At 47.6% G+C, this 21971-nt stretch overlaps 1 protein-coding gene across 4 annotated transcripts in view; it reads left to right on the forward strand.

Moving 5' to 3' along the window:
- Positions 1-21971, forward strand: part of PLEKHG4 (pleckstrin homology and RhoGEF domain containing G4) — an 85327-nt gene that overhangs the window by 49949 nt on the left and 13407 nt on the right. For all 4 annotated transcript variants that reach the window (XM_077185034.1, XM_077185035.1, XM_077185032.1 and 1 more), the window contains exons 11-13: positions 5243-5381; positions 7741-7863; positions 8376-8567. In XM_077185034.1, the coding sequence (XP_077041149.1) occupies positions 5243-5381; positions 7741-7863; positions 8376-8567 (454 nt within the window). The remainder of the gene's footprint in view (positions 1-5242; positions 5382-7740; positions 7864-8375; positions 8568-21971) is intronic.

Here is a 21971-nt window from a genome sequence, read left to right on the forward strand (position 1 = left end):
CCAAGGTATCAGCACACATGATCTGGGTGATGTCCTTGGGCTAATCCATCCTTTAAATCTCATGATTTCCAGATCCTTTTCATTTTATGCTAAAACCTGTATGGACATCTACAAGGGAAGTTCAGCACTAAGAGAGTGGAAGACTAGATGAGGCTAATGTTGTAACATCCAACTGTGTTTCTTCTAAATTACAGAACAAATCAGATTAAGGATATCCAATTTTCCTAGGACAAGTTAGCTGCCCTATACTTGCCCAAACCCCATTAAATACACTACCAACATCTTGTATTTCCTTCCATCCATGAATTTTTGCATTTTAAAATTGGCCAAGGCTGGTCCGAGGATGAACTCTTGATTTCAGCCCCTTTGTTAGATCTGCTGTTCTTGCTGATTGTCAAAGCAGTTCTTGAAGGGGCAGACAGGAAGGTGCAGAATAGTGATGGTTCTGCTGCTCCCTTCCCTGTGCTCTCCTGTTTACATCTCAGTGACATTGGCAGGCATGGTGCAGGCAGCACCTGCTTTTATGACTCTGCTGGAAGCTTCTTCTGTGGCCATCTATTTTTTGAAAACAAAACAGGTACTTTACTTTGAAAACTAAAGTGTAACTCTCCAAGGCTGGCTTTTTTTGAAGAATGGACTTAGACAGAAATGGTCTTTCTAAATTATAGGTTTAAAATTACCCTACCATTATACAACAGCTTGGCACTTCTCCAGAAAGCTGAAGACATTTGGAACCTTTTCCACTGAAATGATAATTGCCCAATGAAAACAGGATTTGGGGAAACATAAACTGACATCAAGCTACTCCTTTTTGCTATAAATTATATTGACTCTGCACTATTGCAAAATTGCTTTTGATGATTTGACCATGGAAGAAGACTCTTAATACCACACTCCCATATGCAGGGAAATTGCACTGCATCCACACAAATCTGAGCTGAGACTTTCCACTGACTTCAAACAGCTCTGCCTTTTGTGCTCAGTTGCACAGGCCACTATTAAAATATCTTTAAAGTCCTTAACAGCCAGGTGTTTTCTTTGTGTGCCAGGATGGAAGTCACTTCTTTCTTCAAACAAATTTTCAAGCTGCTGTGAAGGTACTGAAGGACAGGAATTAAAAACTACTCAGTCTGAAGCTGAAAAAGAAATAGATATTTGTGTGAAGTATCATTTTCCCTATAAAACTCCCTGTTTCAGGATATTGTGGAGTTTACTAGTGTACTGGAAATCATTTAGGAAGTTTTTAAGATCTAGATCAGCAAATGGATGTGGGTGTGTGTAAATAGATAAACAGATGTACAGAGGTTTGGGAGAACAGGCTTAATGCCCAGTGGATCCTCTCTGTGAGCACTGAAGTGCCCAAGTGAATCAAAAAACCAAACTTTCCCATGGACTGTGAGTGATTTCTTTGTTGGGCTCAGTTTGCCTACCTACTTTATACTACGGCATGGAAAGGCTTATATTTTCCTCTGTGTAGGAGAGTAAAAGATGGATGTTAGTCAGAGAGCCTGTCCATCTGGTAAAAGTGAACTGTCAGGGGCTGACAACATATGAATGGAGTTACCTTGGAGATGCAACAGAAGACCAACAACTAGACATTGAGGGCTTAATGAATGCCTGCCAAGTGAGGCAGAATGTGTGAAAACAGCGTGGCTGGTCTTTGAAAGAGCTGAGGTGCTGAGATGCTGGAGGAACTCACAGAGGAGCAGGAATGGTGTGAGGCCACACCTGAAGTTGTCTGGGAACTCTGAGCCCAGAGGAGCTGTTTGGAAATATTTTTTCTGTGCATGTTGTTTCAATCGCTCAGGAAACCATTGGCAGGACCATGAGAAGGGGCGGCCTTAAAGTGTTGAATTGTGGCTGATAAGGGTATCAATAGCCTGCTGCAAGCATTCACAGAGGAATAAAAGTCCTTTAAATGACAAGAGTAAGGGATTTTGGCTTCTATAACCCCAAACAGCCCAAATTACTGGTAAAAGTTAATTTCCAGCCTTCTTTTGAACTGAACTCACAAAAGCATCTTAGACTGACTTCAGGTAAGTTTGAGATGCTTGTGGGTCAGTAAAGCAAAGGTTTTCTGTGTGTGTCTTTAGTAACTGGATGTCACTTTTAGTACCATTGTATCAGCAGAGACAGAGAGAGGATGACTGATTTGCATATATATGTAGATTCTGTACATCTGTAGCTGCCACATTATTTACTGAGACATGTATTTTATGATTACATCCAATGGGTAAAGGGCTCACTTCTAAACTGGAGCTCCCTTCCACCTTCTAAAAATATACATATTGGTTGGATTGGAGATCTTGGTTGGATTGAGATCTTCAGAGGCAGGATAACTCCTGTGGAGGGAATGTGTGGGGCCAGAGGTGTTGTTTGGGGTGGATTTTTCTCAATCCTTTAGCTGGATACCAAGAAGTTCACTCAAGCCCCTTCTCCTGAAATGGGTTCCTCGGTCAGTGCTTGGTGGGCCAGCAGGAGAACTTCATTGCTGCAGTTTTGAACCTAACCTGGAGGGGTTTGCTGGCCATAAGGCCAGCACTGGTCTCAAGTGGTCTCCAGGAGACTGGTCTTTTCCACAGAGGCTCAGTGAATTAGCCTCTTTACACAGTGACTTTATGGTACACCTATTTCTGGTTAAAAAAAAAACTTGAAACGTGGTTTTTTTTAGCCTTTTTTTAAAATCACTTCCTATCCTTCTTCCTTGAGGGTGATTTTTTTCCTTCCCATAGTTGCAGTGTTGTCTTCAGGGAAGCCTGTGTTTTGTGCCTTTGGGAAATGTGCAGTCTGCTCTGCTAGAATCTGTAGTATTTGTTAGGCCTTGCAGCCCAAGTTGCTACTGATTCCTGTCAAGGAAAACTGCTCAGACTTAGGACAATGGGGGGGTTGTTTCCTCTGTCAGGTATGGAAAGGGGCAGAGTGGGACTCCCTGGCTCCCATCCCCTAATCAGATCATACTCCCTGCTAGGTCAGGCAATGGCAGAGCTGGAACCCTTGTCTCAGGTCCCTGTGTCATCAGGTTGCCATCTGACAATACCACATTAAGTGCTGAAGCCATGGATGCTCATTTGTCACTGGCTTGGGTGGACATAAGGACTCCTATTACAGAAAGGTCTAGCAGGTCAGTCTGGCTTGCTGATGAGTGCCATCAAAGAAGTAGCATCAACACCAAAGTGATTTCCATGGAAGCTCAGGGAAAGGTTTGAAAAATATTTTGCCTCATGAGGGGGTAATTGAAAAGGTTTGCATATAGCAGCCTGGAATGCCTAAAGTTATAGGTGCTGATTGCCTGTGCCAGCGGGAGGAAGAGTGTTTGCTGTATCCATTTCCTGAGTGGATGAGAGCATTCATGCCAGCAGGGAATTCAGCCCTGTGGGAGTAAGGCCAAGGGGTGTCTGCCTGTCTGGCCATCAGTATGCTGGAGACTTACTCAGAAAATAGGACTTGACAGATACGCTCTGCTGCACAAAACCGAGCAGCATTAATGGTGTTGCCAAATTTAACTTGCAGCCATCGTCCAAACTGTTTCTCATTAGCTGTCCCAGCTGTGTCACTGCTGCTGACGGGAACTGGCCTCCACAACCTGCTCTGTAAACACTTTCCAGAGCTCAGCTTGGACAATGATTATGACTCTGCTGCTGTGAGTCTCCTGGGTTGCATCTGGGTCTGTCCATAGGAAAGGATTACAAAACAGAAGGCTCATATCATCACGGTTTGTTTATGGCAGTTTTGGGAAACGCCAGAGCAGCGTTACAGCTTGGATCTTTCCATTGAAGCCTGCAGATTCTCTGCAGAGGACCTGTCTGCTCTGTACTGCAGTAGCACTGATCTTAGTCCAGAAACTATTTGGGTATTTTTGGCTGCACTTTGGAGAAATTCATTCAGTCTAATGGCATTTCAAAGAGGAAAAACAAAAGTATCTAAGAGCCTGAGGTTTGAGAAGTTGGCTGTTGCACACTGGGTGGAATTCTGAATGGAAAAATAGTGTGGATTTCTGCTATGCAGAGCTGCTAGTCCAGACCTATGGCGCTACCTCGTGTCAATTAAAACTACAGGGTGGCTGCTACTAAACACTCACATTCAGTTGCATTTCATAGGTTCAAGTTTGCCTGTAAACCCAGACAGAAATAAGCATGTATACTGAATTGGTTTGAATCACTTTCCATTAGCAATATTAGCTACCTATTTTGCAAGTGCTTTAGATAATTTTAATAATACGATAAAAAAGCCACGCTCTAATAAGTCAGAAGGTTGTAAGACAATGAAATGAAAATTGGTTTAGGGTGAGTACAGGAGATGACCAGGCAACTGAACATGCCAGTGTAGAGCACAGCTGAAGGAGGCTGTAATGTTTTCTTGTAGCTGTCTCTTGAGCCCCTAATTGTAGGAGGGGAAATCTAGAAGCAAAAGAAATACAAGAAGAATAAGCTTGAATGCTCTTCTGTCTCCTGGATCCCATCTGTGATTCACCCAAGCCTGTGCTGGAGAGGTGTTGCACACATCTAAAATGAATTTGCTAATACTCATCATCTTACCAAGACTGTGGTTGCAGCATCTGAGGGCACTGGGCTGCATCCTGACCCCTCCATGCTTGCCTGTGTGCTGTGGGCAGGCTGGCAGGGAGAGTGCCTCCTGGTGTTGCCTGCTGGGCTTTGGTCAGCACGGCTGCCTGTGGGAGGTAGGGAGCTCAGTCTATGAATCTCTTCAGCACAATACTGTAAAATCTGATTTCTCCTGGCACTGAGTTGTTGTACACTTTGCATATTTGTTTGGCTGGTGGAAATCCTGACAGTAAGTGGGGCATCAGGCACTTAATATTGTTGTTGTCACTCAGGAGAGATTTGCTTACTAGTGGTGGCTTATTTACTTAATTAAATTCAAATGGTGGTTTTAGACACTGAAACTGCTTGACCCCGTGTTTTGTGAAAATCCATTGATGCAATGATCTGTGTTTATGAAAAGCTGAAAGTGTGAGAAATATGGTAAATCTTGCAGGGAGTCTGGCTGGGAGGAGATGCTCTTGTCTTTCCTGCCAGGTTACCTGCATTGGGGTCAGAGTGGTGAATCATGGTAATGTGCAAGGAGCAGCAATATTCTCCCCTGTTCTCCATATGGAGATGGCCTATGTGGGTTCCATGGGAAGGATGACTGGAGTGCTGTTGTTGGCCAGGTTGTGTTTGCATGAAGTGCTGGGGGAAGGACCTAATGCAAAAGCCTTGAGCAGCCCTGTGTCCCCTTGCAGAGATGCGCTCGACGCTGCCAGCGTGCTTTACAACCAAGTTGATGAGGGCGTTCACCGCCTGGTGATGCTGTCAAACAAGCGCATCCAGGAGCTGGAGCTGGTGATGGAGTTCGAGAAAGTGGAAGAGTGTTTTAAGGAGGTAAGACCTACCTGTCAGTTCCAGTGGCTGCTGCCCTCTGACTGTGTGTTCCACAGCAGGTACTCGGCCTGTTGATCTGTTGTGTGAAGGTGTACAGTGATGCTTGATGCTTAAAAAGAACGGCTGAACATAAGAATTTGAGATAGAGTTTCAGCAGTGCTGAGAATCAAGCCACTTATTTCCCTGGTATCTCTTGATGCCAAGTGAAAGTCCCTTGGCTTCTCTCTAGGTGTGGATTAGTCAAACCCCATAAACATCTGTGAAGTGGCTCATAGGTAAGCCATACACTTGGAGGTTGGGTGTCTTTTTTGACCCTCTCATTGAGACTGTTGATGAAGTATTCTTCATACTTCACCTTGAGAAGCAGCAGAGTGATGTCAACAAGCTGCTAAGTCTGGGTGTCCCCTTTGGGCTATAGCTCCTGCAGGGTCTCCTGACATTCTATTGCAGAATATCCCTGCCCCACACTGGCTGCCCATCCCTGTTGTGTACTCTGTTGTTTAGATTCCTGTGCTGTTCTCGGGTCCCTGATATCTGATAAGTCCAGGCACACTCCTTCCCCTCTGGGTGCAGCTCGGTTTGCCTTTGGGTGCAGCCCTCTCTACAGGCTCCAGGAAGGGAACAGCTTCTTGTCCTTAGCCCAAAAGCCATGCTCAACCTCCCACCCTCTGCACTTCTGTGGGACCTTCAACTTCCCTTCATTTAGTGCTTGTTGAAACTCTTGACAGCCATAGGATACCTGAAGCAAACAGGCACTGGCTTTCAGAAAGACCTTTGAAACCTGTAGCCATGTTGATAAAGCACCTCAAAAAGTCATAAAGCAGCTCACCTCTGAGCATCCTCCAAGAGCTGATCAGTCCTTTCAGTGTTGCAGATCCCAGATGTTCCATGTTGCAGATCCCTAAGCCTGAACTCAACGCTGAGATTATGGAGTTGCATGGTTTCCTGTGCTGTAACTCATCAACAATGAGAAGTTTGTTTGTCCTTAAAAATCATGATTAGGATCCGTTTCACCATTGTTGTTCTGGGATTCTGGGCTCCTCTCCTCTAGTGGGAACTGGATTTGCAAAGGAGGCTGCAGCCTACCTAGTGTTTTCACAGGCCAAGGTGGATCTGGGAGTTTAATGACTTCCCATTTGCAGGTAGACACTGGGGCGCCATGCAGGATGTGCTCGGGACAAGAAGTGTGTTGCAAGAACCTGGTAGAGACTCTTGTTAAACACACAGGTTCCTAATAACTAACAAAAATGAAAAAAGGCACAAAAGCAAGCACTGCAACCTCTTTCTGCTTTAAGCTGAACTTTATTTTTTTGTTGAATTGAGTAACACTCAACTGCTCCTGTGTTACTTTGCTTGTAGATCACCAGTGGTGGCAGGGGCTGCTCCTGCTGTTAGGCCTGCCTGGGAGCTCTAGGCAGCAGCAGTGTGCCTCTCTGCAGTACTGAGAACCCACCACCATCTCTTCCTCTTGCCTGTGGGCTTGCTCCTTGTAACCTTCTCACAGTCCACAAAACTAGGAGTTTGTCCTTGACTCTGGGGTTGAGTTGGGATATGGATTCAGGTGACATAGGAAAACAGGATGTGTGGGCGTTAGGAAGCACTTTGTCTGTCCCTTCCCCTAGGTGCACCTATGCCTGGAGCATTGCAGACAAGTTTACCAGCCTGTTTTTAAAACCTGGTGATGATGGAGGTGCTGTGTTATCCTGCCTGCCCTCCTATGACTGCTTTGCTCTTAGGATGCTTTTAGTTAGTCAGTCCTCTACCCCTCTTTGAGGATATGGGCTGATAACTGCAGCAGTAGCTGGGCTCCATTGAGGAACATAGAGTTGCTGCTCAGCTTTGTGGAGAGCTGCCTTCAGAAAACCAGTAGCTGAGAGTCCCAGAGAACCATGGAGCATTGCAGATGGGAAGAATCCATCAATACATTCACACTGACATGGTTCATGTCCTACCAGTCAGAAAAGGGAAGTGATATAGGAAATCTGGCAGCAAGGAGATTTGATCCCAGTTGGGGGTAACAATAATAGGAATGTCAGGCCAGTCTGCAAGTTGCAGAGCTTGCTTTAGACCATGGCTCACCCAAAACAGAGCCCAGGCAGCCACTTGCCCTGTTTATGCCTAAGGCTAGTGAGCAATAGCAGAGCTTTTCAATTACTCTGTAACCTGAAGTGGAAAAACTCTGAGCAGGAGGCTCAGACTGAAATGCTGGATTGGGGGGGGGGAGAAGTCTACACTCATTCTTTCCAGTAATGAGATGACCAGCATTATGAGAGGAGTTCCTTGCTCTTTCCACATAAAGGCCTACATTGGTGAGTAGCACAGGGTGACTAACAAGCAGGGCTTATCCCTTTTCTTCTAGGTCAGCAATTGGATTGAGAACGTTGGCAGAAAACGGCTAAAGGAAACTGTCAACCTGGATGATTCTTTGGAGATGCTGCTTCAAGCACAAAAGCAGTTCAAGGAGTTTGATCTTGTTGCCAGTGTAAGTGTTGTCAGATTGGAAAATGATATTCTCCAGCATCTGAGTTGGTAGCATGTGTGTCTTGTATGTGCTCAGCCAAACACATGGTGCTAAGAGGGTTCATCACCAAAGTGTGTGTCATTCCCTCTCACTGCATAGTCTCCCTGCTCTCCTTTTGCAGACAAACCCACCAGCTCAACACTTAGTAGATGGCATTTACCAGTCTTGGGGAAAATAACTACTGGGTTGAAAGATGGATCTTTTTGTTCCTCCTTTGATGCGCTTGTAACACTGCCTTTTTCTGATGCTGACTGAGCCATGGTCTTGCTGTGTAGGCCTTTACAAGCTACTGTGTAACAAGTGTAAATCATGAGATCAGGCTTCACAATTCTGCTGTAAACAAAGACACCCCTGCTCATGTGATTTGAGCCTTAAAAACCAGTCTAGTTAGCCCTAGCTGCTAATGGCCTTGAAGACTACTTAGTGTTGATTCCAGCTCTTTATCCTCATAAACAATACCTTTTTGTTTTCAGGAATATTGCAGAAGGGGACAGGAAGCATTAAAGAAGATGAATCAATGGGAAGACCTTTCCTTTGTGGATGTGCATTCTTACAGGGTAAAGCTGCAGACCTATGAAGATGAGCTGGAGGATTTCTGCACCCAGCTGGATGAAACGAGGCACCGAGTTTGTGAAACAGTCAGGCTATATGAATTCTTTGACAAGGTAAGACAAGGCATCTGCTGCACAGAGGAGGGTGTAAAAGTCTGCTTGGACTCAATCCAATGCTAGATTGTTTATGAAAGGTGTGAAATGTAGTATTTGCTCCATCAGGGAGCTGGATCTATAACCTGCAGCAGTCCCCTCATGCTCATGTGTCTGCAGTGATTTTTTTCAAGTCAGTGTGTGGGAGAAGGGGCGGGTGTGTTTTCCAGAAAATGTCCACATCTGTTAAGCATAGAGGTTTTCTGCTCTCTGAGCTGGAGCTTTTTAACCCCTTTCATGGCAACAGTGGGCAGGATTATGGCAGTGCTGGCTCTGATGACAAGGGCCAAGAGGTGGGCTGATTGTGTCCAGTCCTGGCCACCATGCCAGGATAGGCTGCCTGCATTTTCCTGCTATATCCTTACACACTGGCCAATTCAGCCTGTTAACCCATCAGGAGTAGCACTCTGCTTGTCAGTCCTAAATAAATACAGTCCAACTCCTCCCATGTGCGAGGCCTGCATGAGGAAAGGGAGCACCAGAATGGAGAGCTGGGAAGTGTGGCTGAGGGAACGAGGGATCCCTGGATCATCACAGGGATCTGGGAAGCAGGAGGACATGATGTGTGTGGTGACTGTGCTGAGTGCCTGACCTTCCCACCTGTTTGGTTTAGTGCAAATGCACCCATTTAGCAGATCTGCAGTTGGGTTTGGTGTTCTTTAATTTCTAAAGTTGCAGATGAAAAAGCAGTAGGATTTTCTAAGTGCATTTTAAAATACAACTTTGGCAAGAACAGAAAGCCAGGGAGCCTGTGTTCATTTATTCCACACTTGTACAAACATTGGGTATTGAAGTTCTCAAATTCCAGAAAGAATAGACACTAAAAGTTAAGCTGTACCAGATGTAGGTGCCACTTCGTTGCTGTCTCTGAGCTGCCTTGGCAGCCAGAAGTGCTCGGGGGGAGGGAGGAAATTCAGCTAAACATGAAAACACAGAAAAGCATCCTGTGTGAGGCAGAAAAGTGGAGAAGGCAGCCCAGAACACTGCTGTCAGGGCAATGACGATTGAGTTTGTTTGGTGATGCTCTGCAGGTCTGCTCTGGCTCATCTCTGCAGTTTGCTGTGCAGGTGGGGGACCCTCTTGCTGTGGAAGGATGTAATTTTTTTTTTTCACCCCAATGGAGAGAGAATTGCCTTCTGTGCCATAGGAGAATTGCAAGAACCTGTGCTTTTCTACCTCACTGAACAGAGAGTTCAAGGGCTGCTCTGGTACTTGAACACCCCTTGCCATCATGGGGGATCCTGGGAAGGATCCTGGGAAGGGTTTTCTCATGTTTTTTCTGATAAATTGAGGCACACAAAAGCACCGAGCCTTGTTTGGCATACTGACAATTCTGCAGCCAAGCCAAACATTGGTTGTATGTGAACCCTTCCAGGCAGAGCTGGAAGTCTCTGGAGCACAAATGTGGACTGTAGCACATGATCATAGAACCAAACAATGGTTTGAGTTTGAAGGGATTTTAAAGGAGTCATCCAGTTCCAACTTCCCTGCTACAGGCAGGGATGCCACCCACTAGACCAGGTTGCTACAAGCCCCCATCCTGGCCTTGAACACTTACAGGGATGGGTCAACCACAGCTTCTCTGGACAGCATGTGCCAGGGCCTCACCACCCTCACAGGGCAGAATTTCTTCCTAAGATCCAACCTAATCCTGCCCTCTGTCAGTTTGAAGCCATTCTCTCTTGCCCTGTCACTCCATGCGCTTGTCCAAAGTCCCTCTCCAGTTGTCTTGGAGCTTCTTCAGGTTCTGCAGGGTGTTCTAAGGTCTCCCCAAAGCTTCCAGGCTGCTCAATGCTCTGTTCTGGCATGGAAGTTACATTGTGCTGGTAGCTCTTTGGGCTGCCAGGATAGTTGGACATGACTATGGCAGTGTGTTTCTCCATAGCTTCAAAGCCTTTTCAGAGCCTGGGTCATTTCTAGAGACTCAAATGCTACATAGACCCCAACAACGGCTCGTTAATTTTCTGAGGGCATTGCAGCTTTTTTGGTGGATGAAAACTCCAGGATGCAGTCCTTGGCAGCAGCAGCCCTCTTGGTTGTGCCTTTCATGCTGCATGGCCCCAGTGAAAACAAAATTATAGTGGCACAGTGTGTTTTCACACTGCTTTGTGTGGAGGAGAGGCAGCTGGCTCAGGGAGGGAGGAGGATTTTGATCTCACTGGTTTCAGTAGAGTTATAAACAATTCTGGTGGTGTAAATATACCACGTGTGTATTGTGAACCAGTGGCCAACTGAAACAAGGAGTGTAGGGGGATACATCCTGCAGCTGTAGGATCAGTGCAGAAATTGCTGCACAGCATGAAAGTTCTTTCAGTGCCTATGAGTTTGATCTTGATCTCCAGAATGCTTTCTGCCTTCCCAAAGCAAAGTTAGTGGTGTGGTCTGGGAGGTGGGGGATAAGCAGAAGATCTTATCTAAACTGATTTCACTGTCTTCTGATACTGAGCTGCTTTTGACCCTCCTGCATTGATCTTGTCAGTGCCTGCCTAACTCCTTTCTCTCTTCCCTAATATCTGAGGGCATATCTACAGCAGGAGTCTGCAATAAGCAATGTCCTTGATATTCCTTCTTGTAAGGAGCCTGCAGAGTGCCAAACCCCAGGATTTGGGGAAGAAGCCCAAGGATGCGTAAGCAATGTACACTATGGAAATGAGCTGGCAAGCTCAGCTCTCCAAACATCTCAGCATGTGCCAAGGGAGTGGAGCACCCACCATGGGGATCATGGTGTTCGTCCCTCACGTACCTCACTGCCTGCTGGGAATGGCAGGCCCTGCTGTGCTGGCCCTCCTGCATGTGGTGGGCAGGTGTTTGTAGGGCTGTGGCTGCTGGACAGGCCGTGGGACGGGACAGCATAACCCCATATGCCCTATCAAGGTGCTGTACTGGTTTTTTTCACTGCTTGGCAGTTCCTGAAGGCCTGTCAGAGCTCCTTGCAATGAGGCAGCCTGAGCTGGGCCAGACCACATGGAGCTTGCACATGGGCTGGCAGGGTTCCCTCCCCAAAGACATGACTGGTGCCAAGCTGGATGTTTCCATTTGTCCCCGCTTCCTTTGTGGCAGGAGCCCTTGGTGCCTGACAGGAGGGTGGATGATGGTTGGGCTGAGGCAGGAGAACAGTGAAGGAAGCTGCTTTCCCCACCTCTGACTGTGGGCTGGAGGATTGTTTTTCAGTACCACAAAGTCAGTGTGGGTATATTCGGGGTCCTGCCATCTCCCTGTGGCTTCAAGCCTGGTTTGGCCACTGTCCCTTGTTTACTCAGTTCCAAGACTGCGCTGGGATCTGGCACCACACAGTGCTTTGGGGAAAAACTGGACAGCTGAACAAGCAAGGGTATGGATGGTGCACCAAAAGCATTGATGTCTGTTTTGTTCTGGGGTTCCTGCAGGACAGTCCCCAGTGTCCTTTTCTCCTGCTCTCTATCCTGGCTTCATAAATAACACTGCCATAGGTACACCATCAAGACCAGGAGCAGCCCCAGCAAGTCTTCCTCTCCTTGTTTATCTCATCAGCCTTCATATTTTTCCTTCCTTAAGCTGTCTCTGGGTGAATTATTTCCCAGAACACTCTTATATCCCATGTTGTTGACTTTACCATAAGGGAAGTGCAGGTTACCTGGACTGCATGTTTGAAATGTGCCCTGTCAAAACCGAGCACCTTTACTTGCAGCAGCATGTCCAGTGAGCCAGAGCACACAGGACAGTCTCTACCAGGTCTGGGATGACAGCCAGTCCTGCTGAAGGTCAGGAGTGAAGGTGCATGATCCTTGCTGGCACAAGTAGAAGAAAACACTGACCCAACCAGAAGGGGCAGTGTCCCATCAGCACCTGCATACCCTGTGGCCATGTGGTGATGTGGTGCCCAGAGCTGAACTGCCTGTATCATTACAGGAGGGCCTGAGGCAGCTCCGGGGGCTTTTTCCTGCTTCTCAGGATGTTGTGCAAGATGGTGCCTCACTGGTGCTCAGAGAAAGTGTGGTCATTGCCCTGCCATAGCTTGTGAGTCTCTTGCAGCTTGAGCCCTTGCCTTATGTTTGTTTTCTGAGGGAAGTTGTTCACCTTCAGTTCTTGCTGCTAAGGATTCTTGGGGCAAGGTGGGTTGAGAAATGGTAGGGTTTCCCATTTCTTGGGATTTCTTAGGGCTCTGTTCCACAAGCAATTCCTTCAGTGGTGTTCTCTGTTTCTCTTGGATCTTTTCCCTCAAAGGACCCCTGACCATCAGCCTCAGGTGATTCTTGTTCCTCAGTTGTCTGTCTTTTTTTTGCTGCACTCAAGGAGCTGCTGTTTCTGACTTCTGCTTGGAGTGGGCAGAATATTGCCCAGCCCCTCTCCATCTGTGTTTACATCTCCAGGAATGGGTTACCTGTGCTTCTGGATGGACCTGCCCCCACAGTGGGTTCTCCTATGCTCTCCTCCTCAGCCACTTTGTTCTTTGTGGCTTAGAAAACAAAGCCTTTGGCAAGTGAAGGAGGTGCCTGCCCTTCCTGGGGGAGGGCCAGCTGGCCTGCATTTGATTATGGCAGTGCCTCCTCATCCCTCCCCATTGTCCTTGCTGCTGTAGGAATGCCAGCCTTTTTACACTCCATCCCGTGAGCAAGTGTTGCTGCTCTGGGGCCCAAAGAGGGGCCGGGGCCCTTCTTCCCATCGCTCTCGCCTCTCTGCACATCTCCATGCACCTTTCCCTCCAAGTCACAGTCGCCCCATCCCGGCTCCGGCAGCAGACGGACACAGCAAACCCTCCTGTAAGTACCAAGTGCCGGCTGATGTGTGAGCTGTATTGATATTGTTTGGAAACAACGTAGAGAAGGCTTTTCACTCGGCTGCTTGTGCGTGTCTGTGTATCCAGGGTGAATCAGAGCGCTTTGTGTGCGGCTTTTGTGCGCTCAGACAGAACCCTGTGGGCTGTGGGCATCTCTGCATGGTCCCTCTGAATCCCAGGGCTGCGCTGTCTGTAGCAGAGCAGACTTTCTCTTTACTAGAACTCCCTCTTTCTCTTTATTAAAAGTTATTGCATGATCATTTCAGTGGCCATAATTTACCTGCAGCTAGAAGTTGCTGTGGGGGCTGGGTGCTGCAGACAGACTGGATGTATGTGCAGGGCAGGTGGTACCTCTCAGCCTCCAGCACTTCTGTCAAATGTTGTGGACAGCAAAGGAAGGGGCTGCTCTCCTGGTCTGTTCCAAGGTTTGCTGGGTTCCTGCCCCCCAGGTGACTGAGACCTGCTGGCACAGCACTCCCAGCTTTCAGATCTGATCTTAAATTTGTCAGCAGAAATCCAGAGTATGCTAAATAAGTTGCCTTCCACAAATGTTATCTCTGACTTCTCCCCAAAAGTTTCAGAACAGAGACCTGCTGATACCTTGTTTTCTCCTGTGTTTCATTTCTGATTATGTACCAGATACAATTTTGCAGATGATCTTTTTGAGGGAAAAAAGTCCCTTCCAGGTGATAAATTATTGATGTTTTTTTTCTTAGCCTTTAATGAATAAAGGAGGGTTGTGAATGCTGATCTGTGGGAAGCTGGAAAGGATCCTGGTGTCTGCAACTTGAAAGTGTGATTTTTTTGTAGCAGGCTGTTTGGCACAGTTTGAGAAGTAATTTTACTGAAAGGGTTCTATGATTCCCTGCCCTGGGAAACTCTGTGCTTGGAGAAGCACAGAGTAGAACTTAGCACCAAAGTGGAAAAAAAGACATTCGGTGTATCCTTACTGTAGCTTACTGTAAACAGAGACATAGGTCCCTGTTCCATGATGCTGCCAGCAGTTCTGCACAGGTCAGAACATAGTTTTACCCCACAGCAGCTTGGAGCAAATGAGATTTTGCTGTGGTTTGTAATAAAGTCCCTGGGACTTAATATGCACTATTCTCTCTACACCTCTGTGCAGAGATTGTCTTTGCTTTTCTGGGGATGGTCTGCATAACATTCCCAAGTACCAGTTTTGATCTTGTTACTGATGCAAGTTCTCAGGATGATGAAAGGAGATCCAAAAGGCATGGGAGAGGAATAGTTACTGTGCTGTTTTAGGGGAAGCCACTGTTGTCTGGCTTCAGCATTGTCTGACAGCAGCTGTCTCATCTCTCTTTCTCTCTCCTTCCTCAGTTATGCCTGTAAAGTCGTGCCCCTAGACAGACATCTAGTCTGATTTGTTCTCGTATTTCAGGGGTGTCCTTTTTCATGCACAGCCTGAAGCAGTTGGGGGAATGAGCCTCAAGGAAAATCGATCCTCTGGCAGAGTTCATGCAAGGTTAATGCGTGAGATTTCTCCCCTCTCCTTCCTGCCAGGTTTTTGCTGGAGAAATCTTCCTGCAAGGTTAAAAAGAGTCTAGTGTTTACTTTCCTATCAAAGTGTATTCATGCATTAGAAAGTTTCTGCTTTGCCTTGGAGATAGCCCTCTTGTACAAACAAGAAGTCCTGAACACTTAAATCTGATCTGTTATAGATCAGGTTTTTCTGTCTTGCAAAACTAGTGATTTGGAAACTGTTCTGTCTTACAAATTCTTCAGTAAATCACTTCTAGCTCTGCTGGTGCTAGGGTTATTTTTTGCTATGTTTCACCAAAAACTGTATGGTCAAATGGGCAGTACAGCAGTAGCCCTGGCAAGCTCTGTGGCAGGAGGTAAAAGCTAAATAGTAGTTAGCACCAGCACTCAGTGCTCCTTTCTGGTTGCACAACATAGGTGTGAGACTCATTTGTCCCTCAGTGTTAAAGGGCAGCAGCAGTGAATTAATTAGGTTTTTGTCATGTGCTAAATCCAAGCGCAATTTGCAGTTGAAGGTGAGAGGTTCTTGGGTTAAGACGCTTTTGAGCACCTGTTCAAGCACCTCAGGCAGTGCTTTAGTGCAGAATGAAGTCTGTGATGTGTTTGTGACATGTGCAGAGAGGCAAAGCCTTGATTCATCTGGGGTCCTTCTCCCTCCTACTGTGCTGGCCAAATTCCCTCGGTGGAGGACACAGCAGGAAGAGTCTGAGGGAGCCAGCCAGTGTGTAGCACATGTTGGGATGTGGGGTGTGTGCCCTTCATGTGCCTTCCCTGACCCAAGGAGTGCCAGCATGTTCTGCCACTGCATGTATGCAGGGAGCAATGCCTGACATGCTGAAACCACCTACAGCCTTGATTGTCAGAGCACCTCTGTGTAAAAATTCCTCGGTGTCCTTGGCTGCCATGAGCATAAATTGACAGTTATCTGAAAGACTTGGGCCTCTCTCAGGTGTGTTCAGATCTCCTGCAGGAACACCACACTGGGAGCCAGTCAGTTGTGGCAGGGAAACAGCATTTCCACCCAGCAGGTTCAGGGGTTTCTCAGCTCACATTGGAGCTGAGGTGCGAGGGGAATGTGTGTTCTTAAAGTGTGAGATCTGATGCCAGCAGAGATCTCCCTTCAGCTGGGCCCAGCCTTGTGCATTGCAAAATTTGGGTACTTTTTTCCCCTCTAATCTTGGGATAGAAGCTGCACAGGGTGACAGATTTTCTGAATTTTTGTGTGCTGGCATCCATCTGGATGCTCGGATCCTCCTGGAGACTGGAATTCCCTTTAGTCATGGGAGTTAAATAGATCTGTTCAAGCAATCTGGTCATGAAGCTCCCCTCAGTGTACAGATGGAACTGAAGCTCACAATGGCTCAATCTGCATATCAAAGCCCTGGACATATGGACAGGGCTCTCCCAAGCACCCGCTGCCTCTGCCGGCTCCTCCGGCTGCTCTGCAGGGCCTTGCACCCTCCAAGTACATCTTGGTGTGCTCTTAAACAAGGAGTTGTTTCCAGCATTGTCAGTTCCCCTGCAGAGGAGAGACCCAGTGAAACGTGCTGGGTGTCTAGATCAAGTTTCAGCTCCACGTCTCCTGGGGCACAAGCTCCCAAAGTGCAGTGCAGAGAGATCCCAACACATCATGCTATAGTTAAGCAGAGTTTGGCTCAGCTTGTCACAAGGGAAAGGATGTGAAATGAAGACTACAGAGAAAGCACCCATTTTCTCCATGCAGGCCTAAGGGCATCCTGGAAGTTTTGCAATCCCCAGCATGGAGCATGAGGAACCTCATTAAAAGGGAGCCAGGGCAGAGGGGAGACACCCACCACAGTCCAGTCTGTCCACACTTGCCTGTGGGGTGCTATTACAGTGGGGTATTGGAACAGCATGATGGTGTGACTGTCGGGACAGATGTAAAAGCAAAGCATGCAAAAAACCTTTGGAGGTAACATTAGCCTCTGAAAGGGTAATTTGTTGCTGTTGTGCAAGTTGCCAGCTCCAGCTTTGGTGACTCACACATCTCGCTGTAGCTTGATCTTGAGCTTGGCTGGTAGCATGAGGCTTTTGGCTCATTGGTGAACAAAGCTGCTGAAAAAATGGGCAGTGCCTCAAATGTGAAGAGGCTGGTTTGCAGCAAAGGCAAACATTGAAGTTTCTGGTTTTACTGGGAGCAGACTTGGCCCCTGATCTTCTGGACCTGGGAGCTTTTAAATGTTGAGAAAATCTCTATAGTGAGACAGAAAAGTAGGGGGAGAATAGTCAGTGCAGAATCTACCCAAAGCTACAGTCATGAGAAACTCTGGAGCTTTGAGGAAAGCAGATCTGCCACTTGCTGCCCAGCTACCTAGGGAGTAATTTTATACATACACACACAAGTAAATATACACATGCATGTCATACACATGTACGTGTGTGCCTGTACATAGATATATGGTGAAACTGGCACAGGCTGCTCTTGTGGAATCTCAGAGTTGCTCTGAAGCAGGGGTTATTGTAGCTGCTTGTGATTCACCAGGTGAGTCACCCAGTTTCTAATTGACCCCCCTGGGTGCTGCCTGGCAGTGGCAGCAGTTAGAGAAGAGCAGGGCAAGCACGCGTCCTGCACGACAGCTCCAGCACAGCGAGCCACATTTGCCCTTTGGGTCCTCGTGCTGTCGTCAAGAGAGCAGAAATCATGTGCAATCTTATTTTAGCCAATTATATTTGCCTGTAATTAGGCTCTCCTGGACTTGTCATTCCTGGCTCCCCAGAGGGCAAATGGAGGGATTTTTGAGCTCTGTTCAAGAGAGCTGCTGCAAAAGGATGTCCAAGCACGTTGCTCTAATGAGCAGCCTTTGATGGTACCTGGACTGTGGCATGCCCAGACCAACCTTGACAGGTGCTGCTTCCCTGACCCCTTGTTGTTCTTTCCTGCCCAGCTGTGGGGTATCTGCTTGTTCTGCTTTCTTATGCTTAAATCCAAGGAGTTTCTAGTTTGTGCTCATCTCTCATCCTTTGCCCTCCCACAGTGTTTGTACAGCAGCTGGCACTTGGTAACTGGCAGAAATGCAAATACGGGATTTAAAGTTTATTTTCCTTAGCAGCTAGTTTTAGGCAAACTAAAGATTTCAGTGGTCTGTTCTCCCTTGGAGGAGGGGAGGCTGTCTGAGCTACACAGCAGCTCAGAAATAGTTTAGCTCTTCATTTCAAGAGCATGAGTCTTTTTCATAGTCTTTAAAGCTGAGCTTTTACCAGCTACATCTCATGTAGGACACAGTTTTGATTGGTTTGGTTTGTGCTTCTAATGAATCGCAGACAGGGGCTGCAAATGCAGTTTGGAAAAGTTGACTGCTACAGGATAGGAGAGTAACAGCAAACCTCTGCATAGAGAAGAGATTACTTCTAACGTGGTGGCTTTGCTGAAATGCTTGTGCTCTGAAATTACATGGTTTCTTGTGTGCAAGTGGAGCTGCCTGCTCATGGAGCCACAGATCTTGGTAGAAGTGAGCAGGGGCTTTGGCTCTTAGAGATGTGGAAAAAGCATCACAATGTCTAGGAGGGATCAGTGTTTGCTCCATAGTTCTTATATGTTGGGTAGTGTTTTACTTTGCATTTTGCTAGAATTTGGGGTCAGTTGGAATGCTTTCTCTCCCTGTTTTTTGCACTGTGAAGGGGTATCTGGCTTGTGCCCAGTCAGGGTGTTCTCTGCACACTTCAGTAGCTCTCGTGTGAAGCGCGGTCCCTTCCCCCTCTGCCTTGTCTCTGGTTACCAGGCCCCCCAATCTGGTATTTAGGCTAGCAGCATTTGCTTGTGAATAATCAGAGCTGAGATGATGCACTGAAGCAGGGGCCCTGCCTCAGTCTGGCTGTAGGGGATAATGTACAGCACAGAGCTGGGCACAGCCAGGGTATGGACTCCCTCTGGACAGATGGCAAGGTAGGATGAAGCCAGTTTTTAACCAACAGATAGACTTGCCAAGGGAACATCTGCAGATCCTGAAATCTTGCTCTTTCCCTGCTCCTTTCTTCATGGGTGCTGTTAGTACTGGTAGGTGGGAGCCTGAGGAAAGCCTAAGGCAGATCCAAGTGTGTGGTGAGCTGACCACTTTCTGCTGAAGCTGCTTGGTCTCAGTTAGTCTTGTCACCATTTGCCAGCTGACAGTTTTTGTGGTAAGTAAGGGTAAGCCTGGGTAATTTTGCTTTCAGTATATTTTGATGTAAAATAGCTCTTTAATCGTGGTCCTTCTGAACTGCCAGCATATAAGGCCCTCTCCAGCCATGGGTCCCTGCTACCACCGTGCATGCAGCAGCCTGTGACAAGGGACACACCAGTGCTGTGAGCAGGAGTCACTTCTCAAATCAACCTAAAGCCATGTTGGACTTTAGAGGGAATAAGCCCAAATAAACATCAATAATGGCAGTAGCATTTTCTTGCAATTGAGCTGCATTTACTCTGGAATGGTGTTCTGGTGAGTCCCTGTCACACTTTACCCCTGTGCTGGGATTGTTGCAATCTGTGTCTGAGCTGCACTTGGGTCAGTATCAAGGCTGTGTGGGTGGCCAGCAGAGCAGAGCAGCTGCAGGACTCAGTGCTTGTGTGACACCCTGCATAGCTGTTGGGAAGTGCTTTGTTTAGTTCACAGCAGTACCTGTGATGCTTTTAATTTTTCTGGCTGCACCAGTTTTGCCTCTTTTGCTGCAAGCTAACCTCATTTTGCTCTTAAAGCTCACAGCTGAAGTTAAGGGCATTTAAAATGAGTACAGTGGTGGTGAGAGGAGGTCTGATTAAATGGGGGGCTGTGTAGTTGTTTCTTTCCACAGAGACCTGCAGTCAGTTGTGTCTCACTGAGAAACAGCAGAGTGGAGCCCAGCCTGGGTGCAGGAGCTGCACCATGGATCAGGGCTTGTTATGTCAGTTCCTTTTCTGCTGTCCTTGACAGTGTACTCAGCTGCTGTGCTGCTTCCCCCACTCTGAGCTGTAGAGAGCAAGAGAGATGGGGGCTTCCAGTCCTGGGACATCACCACAGAAGAGTGAGAAACTTGGTCTGTCTTGTTGCTGTGCTTCAGTCCTCATACCCACCAGCATGATTCCATTCCTGCCTGCATTGTTGCTCCCACCAGGGCCATCTTGACTGTCTCAAGATGCACTGTGCAGGCACTTGAGATTCCAAAGGAAACCTTCTCACAGCAAAGTTAGTTACCCACCCAGGTGCATTTTTCTTCTGCAGAAAGTTGATTTGCCTACCTCTGCCTATTCAGACATTCAGTTTCGTATTTGTAAAGAAATTGAAGTTACTGTCTTGATCTCCCCACAGGAAGGGATGAAAGAGGTTTGGACAAAGACAGACCCCTGAAATTGCCCCTTCTGGCATATATGTGAGATGCACAGTGCCTGCTCCTTCTTTTGGCTACCCAGAGGGTGTCTTAGAGGTCACTTAACCTTGAGTATACAAGGAATCTGATAGGATTGTGATAAGTTTGGATTGGGGAGGTGTAATTTCTGAGTAGTGGCTCAGGTGAGGATCCAGGACCCCTGGAAGGCTTTCAGTGCTGGCAGTGTGCCCTGAGCCAGGCCTGAGCAACTTCTCTGAACCTGTGTTTGCAGATGGTACTTTAGTGGTGCCAAACCCAACAGACTCCAGGAGCTCCTGTCCTCGATGTGCTGCAAGCCTTGTCCATGGTGAAATGATCAGAAGACCAGCAGAGGATGATGGGCTTGAGGGTTGCACCACAATCCAGTGAAGTCCCTGCCTTTTCCTTACAGCATGGCAGCTCCCTGAGAGCCCTGGGCAGCTTGGCAGGACCAACCTGTTGCTGATGCCTGCTGCAGGATAGGTCAGTCAGGCGTATGCAGGAAGCACATTTGTCTTTAATCCTGTAATTGAGAGGTTCAGTTAACAACTTGACTGTAAAGATCAAAAGCTGAGGTACAGGCTCTTTCCTGCCTGGTTCCAGACATGGTTGGGAAGATTTCAGCTTCCCTGTGCACAGGTGCCTCCTTTTATCTGAGCAGCTCTTGCAGCTCTGCAGGGAAGCTGTAGGGCTGCCTGCTCCCCAAAAGCCCCTCACCCAGAGGGCCATATCCTGGCTTGGCTGAGTGTTGTTTGCAGCCCTGCTGGGGGACAGGTGACAGCAATACCACTGCCTGCACGAGGATGGGGGCACACTTGGTCCCTGGAGAGGATTGCCATTTATGTGCAAAAAGGGGCAGTTGGAGCGGATGATGTGACTGGAGGAAGCCTTGGTGGTCACTTAGCCTGTTACCAAGCAAAGCTGCAGGATGTGGAGGGCTGCTCCATTGTGCAGGGAACAAAGCTGAGCTATTTGCCGGCCTGTGACAGGCACTGGTGATGGAAGGAAATGCCATCAAGATTGAGAGTAATTTCTCCTCAGCCCTGGGGTCCTTGCCAAGAACAGACAGAGACCATATGAAGATGAGAGGTGGTGGGGCTGCTGTCCTGTGTGCTTTGCAGCCCTGATCCCTCCTCACAGTAGTCACATACAGATCTGCAGTGTTTCCAGGAAATAAAAGTCTCTTTTCTCTCTCTCCTATCTGTGCATGGAAATGAGTACCCCAGCCTTAGATAAGGCCTTCACAAGGCATCTGCCTTCCTGACTGGTTACTGTAGAGTCCAGGCAGGTCTGCTGGATGTCCCTCTCCTGAACATCGCTCTCAGCACCCTCTTTGACAGCCCTCTGTGTCTTTTGAGCTCAGCTTTTCCCATCAAGCAAATGGCAGCCAGCATGCAGCCTTCAGTGGGGATCACCCATTGACCTCCACAGCCAGAGAGGTGAGATGTGCCCTTTCTTAGCCCAGACCGATGGCCAGCCCTTGCTTTGGGCAGAGCTGTAAGGGACTGGTGTTGGTTTATGTACAGCTGGAGGGGGCAGCTCAAAACCCCACAGCAGAATAGGCCATCTGTCACTGCTGTGCAGATCTGCTGGGCCTGGGGATTCACCTCGCCTTGAAATGCTTCCACCTCCAGGAAATAGAAGAACCTCTGCATCGAGGATAAATGCGGATTCACACCAAAATCTGACACGTCCTCTGCCTCTGCACATCCCTCCTGGCTGCCAGCAGTGGGCAAGTCTGGAGCATAAAGCCTGGATCAAGAGAGAGGAAGGTCAGGGGCCTGTTG

This window comes from Agelaius phoeniceus, chromosome 12 (genome assembly GCF_051311805.1).
Source record: "Agelaius phoeniceus isolate bAgePho1 chromosome 12, bAgePho1.hap1, whole genome shotgun sequence".
In the NCBI taxonomy this organism is placed as follows: Eukaryota; Metazoa; Chordata; class Aves; order Passeriformes; family Icteridae; genus Agelaius; species Agelaius phoeniceus.